The sequence below is a fragment of the Nematolebias whitei genome, chromosome 1 (genome assembly GCF_014905685.2).
Source record: "Nematolebias whitei isolate Nwh7 chromosome 1, NemWhi1, whole genome shotgun sequence".
NCBI classification, from domain to species: Eukaryota; Metazoa; Chordata; class Actinopteri; order Cyprinodontiformes; family Rivulidae; genus Nematolebias; species Nematolebias whitei.
Window position 1 is genome coordinate 82,835,244 of NC_056498.1, and position 10,489 is coordinate 82,845,732.

Consider the following 10,489-nt stretch of genomic DNA (forward strand, 5'->3'; position numbering starts at 1 on the left):
ATATATATATATATATATATATATCCATTGCTCTGATCAAGTTTTTTTCTGCTGATCACATACACTGGCTGTAATTTTTTTGATTTAGTTAAGATGAGTGCTACTTGCTACGTGATCTGTGAAACAGGAACCAAGAAATCACCTTAATTTGCAGACAAAAAATAAAAAAAATTTCAGGCATAATACAGCAACTGTTAAGTCAAAAGCACAACTGAAAACATTCACCTGCTATCAGTAACAGAACCTATAACAGACTAAAACATTAAGGCTCTCAACAGAATAAATAGTTCAGAATGTCAAAGAAATCTCAAAGTGTTGCTTAAATATATGTACCACCGGACCTCTGCAGGCTGAAAAGGTGATCAATTTTTGTGATCGGCACAGAAAGGCATTGATTGATATTGGCTAATCACATACTTTTTTAATGGAAATTGGCCGATCGATTGGAACATCTCTAATTAAAGTGGCTCTAACATCTTTTTTTTTTTTTTTTGGCAATAAAGGATGAAGGCTGTATGTGTCTTTTCAAGTCATACTAGTGTTTAATAAAGGAAAAAAAATAATTTTTTAATCTAACAAAAGAACAAAACACACTTGAGCTTTAAGTTGTCAGTTTCCTACCTCCACCAGATGAGGCGCCACCACACTCCAGCTCCTCATTATGTGCAGCAGGGGTCGATTCTTGTTTCTGACAATTCGCAGCATGGACTCACCGAGTCGGAAAAGATGCAGACTGCTGCGCCGATTCAACGTAGACTTGGGTTCTCCTGCAGGCCCACAGACAAAGTTCCAACTTCATTTGTGTCTTTAATAAATAATAATTTATTGCATGAGTTGTAATATAAACTACAAAATGCTGTGTTTAGAAATGTGAGATCTAAATCATTTAAGGCAGTCGGAGAAAAACGTCCTGGACATTATTTTGATTAAAGCATTGTCTAAAATGCTCACAACGGTGACTGCATTTATTTAAAAAAACTGATTATTCTTGGAAAACAACAAAAACAAGTAATTTACTGCAACACATAGTCAATAACTTTACATAAAAGACTATCAATTTTAAAACTCCACTCAGCAGCTCCACTTTGGTCTCTCATTTGTAGTTTGAGCTGATACATCTTTAGAGACCTTAACTGTATCACCATGCTCCTTCAGAGAGGAGGCTTTTTCCTACAAACCCCCCCCCCCCCCCCCAAAAAAAAACAAAAAAAAACAAAACATGATTTAAATCATCCATCCAGCCGCTTCTGCACATTCTGGATATCCATGACTGGGTTACAGAGTCAACAGTTCCAGGAGTGAAGCACAAACATCCCAGCCCTTCTCTCAGCTGTGCTTTCCTGCTCCTCATGGGTCACCCCAGGCTGTTAAGAGGATATATAATCTGTCCAGCATGTTTTGGGTCTGACTCAAATGTATCCTCCAAGTTGGATGTGGTTGGAAAACCTCTAAAGGGATGTTTCCAGGAAAAATACAGTCAAATGCCCCAAACCCCCTCAACTGACACCTTTTGATACGAAAGAGCAGTAGCTCTCCATATCTCATGGCAGCACGGCAGCTCAGTGGTTACCACTGTTGCCTCACAGCAAGAAGGTCCTGGGTCCAATCCACAGTTTGGACCTGGGGTCTTTCTGTGTGTTTGGTTGAGTTTCTTTGGGTACTCCAGTTTCCTTCCACAGTCCAAAAACATACGTTAGGCTGCCTTCAAGCCCAGGGCTCCATTGCAAAAGAGATCTATTATCTCAGTGGGATTTGCCTGGTTAAATAAAGGTTAATAAATAAATATTTAAAGTCTAAGTCTGAATCTGGCCTCCCTAAAGAAGCCATTTTAGCCACTTGTTTTCAGAATTTTGTTCTTTTAGTGATGATTTACATCTCATAAGGTGGCAGCCCCTCCCTGGGCTGCCACCTTACCGTGGTGGAGGGGTTTGAGTGTCCCAGTGATCCTAGGAGCTATGCTGTCAGGGGCTTTATGCCCCTAGTAGGGTCACCCATGGCAGACAGGTCCTAGGTGAGGGACCAGACAAAGTGCAGCCCAAAGACCCCAATGATGAGAAACACAAATGGACCTAGTGTTCCCTTGCCCGGACGTGGGTCACCGGGGCCCCACTCTGGAGCCAGGCCTGGAGGTGGGGCACGCGGGCGAGCGCCTGGTGGCCGGGCTTTTACCCATGGAGCTCGGCCGGGCACAGCCCGAAGAGGAGACGTGGTTCCCCCTTTCCATGGGCTCACCACCTGTGGGAGGGGCCAAAGGGGTCAGGTGCAATGTGGGATGGGTGGTGGCCGAGGGTGGTGGCCGAGGGCGGGGACCCTGGCGGTCTGATCCTCGGCTACAGAAGCTGGCTATTGGGACGTGGAATGTCACCTCACTGGTGGGGAAGGAGCCTGAGCTGGTGTGTGAGGCTGAGAGGTTCCGGCTAGAAATAGTCGGACTCACCTCTATGCATGGCTCGGGCTCTGGAACCAGTTTCCTTGAAAGGGGCTGGACACTCTTCCACTCTGGAATTGCCCCTGGTGAGAGGCGCCGAGCAGGCGTGGGCGTACTTATTGCCCCCCAACTTGGTGCCTGTGTATTGGGGTTCACCCCGGTGAATGAGAGGGTGGCCTCCCTCCGCCTACGTGTGGGGGGACGGGTTCTGACTGTCGTTTGTGCTTATGCACCAAACGGCAGTTCAGATTATCCACCCTTTCTGGAGTCCTTGGAGGGGGTACTGGAAAGTGCACCTTCTGGGGACTCCCTTGTTCTGCTGGGGGACTTCAATGCTCATGTGGGCAATGACAGTGAGACCTGGAGGGGTGTGGTTGGGAGGAACGGCCCCCCTGATCTGAACCAGAGTGGTGTTCTGTTGTTGGACTTCTGTGCTCATCATGGATTGTCAATAACGAACACCTTGTTCAAGCATAAGGGTGTCCATATGTGCTCTTGGCACCAGGACACCCTAGGCCGCAGTTCGATGATTGACTTTGTCATCATCTCATCTGATCTGCGGCCACATGTCTTGGACACTCGGGTGAAGAGAGGGGCGGAGCTGTCAACTGATCACTACCTGGTGGTGAGTTGGCTCCGATGGTGGGGGAGGATGCCGGTCAGACCTGGCAGACCCAAACGTATTGTGAGGGTTTGCTGGGAACGTCTGGCAGAGTCTCCTGTGAGACGGAGTTTCAACTCCCTCCTCCGGGAGAACTTTGAACATGTTCCGAGGGAGGTGGGGGACATGGAGTCTGAGTGGACCATGTTTCGTGCCTCTATTGTTGAGGCGGCTTACCAGAGCTGCGGCCGCAAGGTTGTCGGTGCCTGTTGTGGCGGCAACCCTCAAACCCGATGGTGGACACCGTCGGTGAGGGATGCTGTCAGGCTGAAGAAGGAGTCCTATCGGGCCTTTTTGGCCTGTGGGACCCCGGAAGCAGCTGATGGGTACCGGCAGTCCAAGCGACATGCGGCTCGGGTGGTTGCTGAGGCAAAAACTCGGGCATGGGAGGAGTTCGGAGAGGCCATGGAGAACGACTTCCGCACGGCTTCGAGACGATTCTGGTCCACCATCCGGCATCTCAGGGGGGGAAAGAGGTACGCCACCAACACTGTTTATAGTGGGAGTGGTGTGCTGCTGACCTCAACTCGGGATGTTGTGGGTCGGTGGGCGGAATACTTTGAAGACCTCCTCAATCCCACCGGCACGTCTTCCACTGAGGAAGCGGAGCCTGAGGACTCTGGGTCGGGCCCTCCAATCTCTGGTGCTGAGGTCACCGAGGTGGTTAAAAAGCTCCTCGATGGCAGGGCCCCAGGGGTGGATGAGATTCGCCCGGAGTTCCTTAAGGCTCTGGATGTTGTAGGGTTGTGTTGGCTTACGCGACTCTGCAATATTGCGTGGACATCGGGGGAAGTTCCCCTGGATTGGCAGACCGGGGTGGTGGTCCCCCTATTCAAAAAGGGGGACCGAAGCGTGTGTTCCAACTACAGGGGAATCACGCTCTTAAGCCTCCCTGGTAAGGTCTATTCGGGGGTTCTGGAGAGGAGGGTTCGTCGGATAGTCGAACCTCGGATTCAGGAGGAACAGTGCGGTTTTCGTCCTGGCCGTGGAACACTGGACCAGCTCTACACTCTCAGCAGGGTCTTGGAGGGTGTGTGGGAGTTTGCCCAACCAGTCTACATGTGCTTTGTGGACTTGAAGAAGGCGTTCGACCGCGTCCCTCGGGGGGCCCTGTGGGGGGTACTCTGGGAGTATGGGGTACCGGGCCCTTTGATACGGGCTGTTAGGTCCCTGTATGACCGGTGTCAGAGCCTGGTCCGCATCGCCGGCAGTAAGTCGGGCTTGTTCCCGGTGAGAGTTGGACTCCGCCAAGGTTGCCCTTTGTCACCGATTCTGTTCATAACTTTTATGGACAGAATTTCTAGGCGCAGCCAAGGTGTTGAGGGGATCCGTTTTGGTGGCCTTAGAATTGCATCTCTGCTTTTTGCAGATGATGTGGTCTTATTGGCTTCATCAGATCGTGACAGCTTTCGCTGGAGCGGTTCGCAGCCGAATGCGATGCGGCCGGGATGAAGATCAGTTCCTCAAAATCCGAGGCCATGGTCTTGAGCCGGAAAAGGGTAGAGTGCCCTCTCCGGGTCAGGGAGGAGGTCCTACCCCAAGTGGAGGAGTTCAAGTATCTTGGGGTCTTGTTCATGAATGAGGGAAAAATGGAGCGTGAGATCGATAGGCGGATAGGTGCAGCGTCTGCAGTGAAGCGGGCACTGTACAGGTCTGTCGTGGTGAAGAGAGAGCTGAGTCAAAAGGCGAAGCTCTCAATTTACCGATCGATCTACGTTCCCACCCTCATCTATGGTCACGAGCTTTGGGTTGTGACCGAAAGAATGAGATCTCGGATACAAGCGGCCGAAATGAGTTTTCTCCGCAGGGTGTCTGGGCTCTCCCTTAGAGACAGGGTGAGAAGCTTGATCATCCGGGAGGGACTCGGAGTAGAGCCGCTGCTTCTCCACGTCGAGAGGAGCCAGTTGAGGTGGCTTGGACATCTGTTTAGGATGCCTTCTGGACGCCTCCCTGGTGAGGTGTTCTGGACATGTCCCACCGGAAGGAGGCCCAGAGGAAGACCCAGGACACGCTGGAGGGACTATGTTTCTCGGCTGGCCTGGGAACGCCTTGGGATTCCCCCGGAAGAGCTGGCCCAAGTGGCTGGGGAGAGGGAAGTCTGGGCCTCCCTACTTAGGCTGCTACCCCCGCGACCCGACCCCGGATAAGCGGAAGAAAATGGATGGATGGATGGAAGAGATGTAAAAGACTCCTAGATAAATGAACTTGTCACTTGAGCCTCATTCCTGACTTAAAATGAGCATGACACCTTTCACTGATTCAATAGTCCCTCTGGGTTATTTAATAACCTATCAATATTATCGTTTAGAACTTAAAGTTCAGGTTAAGCTTTTGATTCTGCCATGTGTACAGCAGTGATGTGTGGTGAGGTTTGTGGCAGGTGAGGCTGACTCGTCTGGAATCGGATGCTCACATATACATATGCAACGTGTTCATAAATGTGCTGCTGACAGAGTTTTTTGATGTCTTAAATCGTGTCCTGTTAGGACAAGGTGTGAAGAGATCCTTTTTGAATGCCACTACCCCTCTCCTCATGGTTTTGTCCCTTTTTCTATCTAAAAAAATATTCTGAAAATAATAAGAAGGCCGCTATATATAGCAGCAGCTTTGTGCACTCCGTCCACCTTTCGAACGAATGTATGGACATGTTTTTTTGTTTTTTAAAGGCATCTAATCATGCTTTACTCAACTCCATAATACTCTCTTTTTAAATAAATACATTTCAAAAAATGGATTATCTTACCTTTATTTTAAGATGAATGAGTTTGGGACAATTATGATGAGTTTAGAAAAATCCTTTAGTTTTGAGATATGATCTATTTTGTCTAAACAAATTTAAATGACTGTACCTATTTGCTACACACCACTGCCCCTCTGTGTAACAGAAGAACGCACAGACTGCACCTGCTTTACTGTCCCTATGGGGCAGCACTGCCCCCTATCGGTGTGGCAAGGTATATTCTGCCGCACCCTGTGAATTTTCAGCGTGTATTTCGAACAATTAGAAAGCAGAAAGATGTCTCACACATTCATTAAATATATTACACAGACTGTAGAACATCAGCATGTATGGCACATGTGTAATCAAACATGTATATTGGCAATATAAAGAGAGACAGCAATGGGCATGCACCAACCACCTACTTCAAAATATTGTATGACACAGTGCCCCCAGAGGTGAACCAGAGCACTACACAGCCTCACCCAGCGCATTTCTTCCATGCTTTTTGAACAGGCAAAATGTAAATCCGCAAATTTTTAGTGTTGAAATAAGTGTTGAAATAATTAATGAAACAGTTTTATAGAACAGTTTTATAGAACAGTCAAGTGGTTAAATGTATTTTGTCTTATCATTGTCAGTATTTTACTTGTCATGACGACAGGCGAGGCTCTGCCTCATTTGCCTCCGTTGACTGCACGTCACTGGTGTGCAGCAAGTATTAAAAATAGACCAAGTGCAAGCATTCAGGTAGTTAATGAAAGTTAATTTTTTTTCATCAGAATTGATGTAAACATGTCTACACAGTATGTCTGTGGGTGTTTACCTGGCATAGCCAGTGAATAGTCTCCAGTTTCTGTAATGGAGTCAAACAGCTGATACTGAGAAGCTTTCCTGAGCTGTTGCAAGAAAAGGACCAATCCGACCAGGTTCAGCTTTGTAGCAGCTTCTTCAAACAACCTGAAACACATAATATACACATTGAAAAAATATAATTATGACATTAACATGTATGATACAAAAACTGATATATGTATTACAACCCTAAATAATAAAATCACGATGACTGTAACACTCTTAGCTGAAAAGTTTATAATTTAGCTGAGAGCTGATAAAAAAATACAGCTCGTTACTGTCATTTGATTCTTTTCTATAAGCACAAAAACGATTAAAATATTTTTACATTCAAAACTAAAACAGTTTTAAAGTATGCCAACCTTTCTTTTTTAATGTGCAAAAATAAAATTATGTAAAAACTTACCATACTCATTCACATAAATCATTTGTGTATATAGGAATATGGGTTAAAATATATAATGTTTCATTAGTAATCAGCCTCATTAAATAACCCTACGAGTCTGTGCATTGGATTAAATCAAACTTTTATAAATAAAACACAACACCCTGTGATGAGTTTTACACTATTTTCTGTAATGTTTATTTACATAAAAGAGTATAGTAAAAATGATATTCTACGAACAATGAGACTTATAATACTGAAAAGAGAAACATAACATTATGGACAGGATAGTAACTTTGAGGTAAAATAATTTTTTGATTTATTATGTCTTTAAAAGGGGGGCGAGTTAACGGAAACTGGCTAAGAAATTAAACAATTAATCTAAATAATTCTAAAGTGAACTGCCCTTATAATTATTATTATTATGATGCAACCACAGCCACCAGCGAGCAGATGAAAACTTCAGTACTACCGGGAGTTGAAACGGTCAGTTCCTACGATATATGCAAGGCAGATCCATTGGCTGGATCTGGGGGTCATCTTGGAAGATGCGTCTCCCAAGATGACTGGGCGACTTCTGACTCTTTTTACCTCTACTACATCATTTGCCAACTCCTCCTTCAGGACCACCCCTACTCCATTTCTCTTTCTGTCCACACCATGGTAAAACAGTTTGAAGCTGCTCCAATGCTGCGAGTCTTGCTGCCCTTCCACTTGGTCTCTTGGACACATAAAACATCTACCTTCTTTCTCAGCATCATGTCAGCCAGCTCTCTACCGTTGCCTGTTATTGTTCCCACATTTAGAGTTGAAACCCTCAGTCCTACATTCTTCACTTTCCTCTTCTCCCTCTGTCTCATGACACGTTTCCCTCCTCGTGGTCTTGGACTAACAGTAGCACAATTTCCGCCGGCATCTTGTTTGTCAACAGCACCGGTGTTCGTTGTTAACCTGGGCCTCGACTGATCCAGCATGGTGTTGCTTAGATGAACTTGCATGTTAGTTTTGACTAAAGTGTTTTATCTTGGATGCCCTATGTGACAACTCTCACCATTTACTCGTGCTTATATAATGTAAGTAAGGCCCCCAGTCGGGATATAAAGATGTTGCACCATAAAGAAAACAATGATTGGTTAAACATTCACCATGATCATTACTGCAGGAAATAGATATTTTACAATAAAGCAGAGCTAAAATATTTGCTTCTCATTCAGGAAATATTTTTGTGAAATGTATTTGTGCCTGGACTCCGCCCTACCTGTCAGCCTGTGTGGACAGGGTGCACACAGCCTTGGCAGCACTGGCCTCTGTCATTAGACTGCTGCTTTTCAGGTCCAAACCTCGCCCCATCCTGCTGCTCCCCCTCAGCAGCTCCTGGATGGACAGGGGTTGGATGACCGGCTGGCTCAGGCAGAGTTCTGCAGCATCCGTGCTGGGCTCGCAGTTCAGTTCTGGGCCTTGGTCGATGCTGGCCACCTGCTGGTTCTGCTGGGTGATTGTGGTCAGGGAGGACTGCTGCGTGGAGCCATTGCTGAAGTGGGTGTGCTCCAGAGAGCTGATGTACTCGGTCACCCTAACATATTTGCAGAATGAACCACATCTGAGAGTTTTTACAACTTCATGACAAAGCCACATTAAGTACTTTGGGGTGTGCATGTGTGTGTGTACCTAAAGACATGTGGCCAGCAGTCCTGGTTATGGCTGCCCATCTCTAACCCCACATTAAGGATGGCGTCCATACACAAGACATGAGCTGTGTGGAGACAAACTCCCTGAGGACAGCTGATCTGCTCCAGGCGCTGCTCAACGTGCTTCTTCACTGCAAACAACACAGAGGATTGGCTCTACATATAAAAACACTATAAACACCCACCGTTTGTTGAAGGAATGCTCATCATCAACCACTTTTCACACCATCGTTTAGATTGAAATTATTTTATGTTGAGTGTGTTGCACGTCTCTGCTACAACCACACAAATGGAAATGTAGGTCAATATCTGTATAAGAGACTGAATTACACTGAATATTTTGCTTTATGTGATCAGCTAGCTGTGGTAGCCATCTTGAAATAGGTTTGTTCTGAAAATAGGAATCCAATAAAAGTGTTAAAATGATCAATTCAAATGTAATGTTTTTAAAGTTTATCAAAATATTTTACTCTAGCTTTAGCTGTATTTTATTATGAAATATATTTATATGTATATATGTTCACATAGGCATCACAACCATTATATGTGAAGGGGACAAGTCCCCCCCACATTCCAAAAACGTTCATTTGGCCCCCCCCCCCCCCCCCCCCCCCGACACACACACACACACACACACACACACTTTTACTATGAAACATTAGTTCAGACGGCAGTTTCTCTTTCTTCCTGAATAAAGCCATTCCACTTGATTAATAGGAGAAAACTCAAACCAATAAAACTCCACTCCAAGTTTTCCTGGTTACTTCCAACTCTAAACACAGCAGCCTGTTGCCACCATCACAATATACGGTGGTCACAGAATATGGTGTAACACCTGCAGTGTTTCTGTGCTCTCCTTCTGCTTCGGCAGAAAATGCGCACAGGTGGAGGAGATTGTGACACCTCATTTACTCGCTCGCCAGTTTAGCAAGCTTAGTGCGAGCAGTTGCTGACTGGGGGGGGGGGGGGGGGTGCTGATCATAAACATATATTCATGTTAGGAGGATGCTTGAGAGGAGTGCTATGTCTGTAGCATGTTAGCTTAGCAGTAACTGTGACGCTGTCAGACGCTGCAGGTGTAAGAGACGCTGTGTGTTCAGGTGCATTAAAGTTGAAACATCTTTAAAAGCCCACACCTTATTGTCCTCAAGCTTCATGAGAAACATCATTTAGATGAGGTGTTGAACACAAGTAAAAAAGTCCAGTGGTGATGTTTTTTATTTCTCTAAAAACACAAATTGTGCCGACCTGACGCTCTGTATTAAAGTGTATTAAAGTTAAAATTACTTTAAACCCACAGCTGAATTTACACAAACTTGGTGAGAAACATGCTTTAAATGTGTGGAATTAAAGGAAATCTAGGTGAAATGCTGCTTTTTGTTCACTAGTGAACACCTTTTTTTTTTTTTACGCGCGCACATGCACGCGCACACACACACCTACACACATCATTGTGTCCCCCCCACATTACAGATGCTTCTGACACCCTTGAATGTTAATTTTTATTAATTTTTTTGTAACCAATTTATTAAATTTAACTCAAGCACCTAATTCCATTTTAGCCTAATTGACAAACTACATTGACAGATGTTTTTTTTTAATCTGTAAACGTGTTATAGATATCGGTTTCTTGCATTTTTTTTAAGTTTGTGGTTTTTCAAACTGCCTTGATCTGTTTCACTATTAACCTGCATTTACTGCAAATACTCTGACCAATTAAAAAAAAATAATAATAAAAAAAAAAAAAAATAAA

At 45.2% G+C, this 10,489-nt stretch overlaps 1 protein-coding gene across 1 annotated transcript in view; it reads right to left on the reverse strand.

Annotated features, from left to right (window-relative positions):
* Positions 1-8,302: 8,302 nt before the first annotated feature.
* The window catches only part of LOC119430847 (brefeldin A-inhibited guanine nucleotide-exchange protein 3-like), a 25,816-nt gene continuing 23,629 nt past the window's right edge, over positions 8,303-10,489 (reverse strand). Inside the window, exons 4-5 of the mRNA XM_037698329.1 lie at positions 8,717-8,867; positions 8,303-8,621 (exon numbers count right to left, since the gene is read on the reverse strand). Of these exons, the coding sequence (XP_037554257.1) occupies positions 8,303-8,621; positions 8,717-8,867 (470 nt within the window). The remainder of the gene's footprint in view (positions 8,622-8,716; positions 8,868-10,489) is intronic.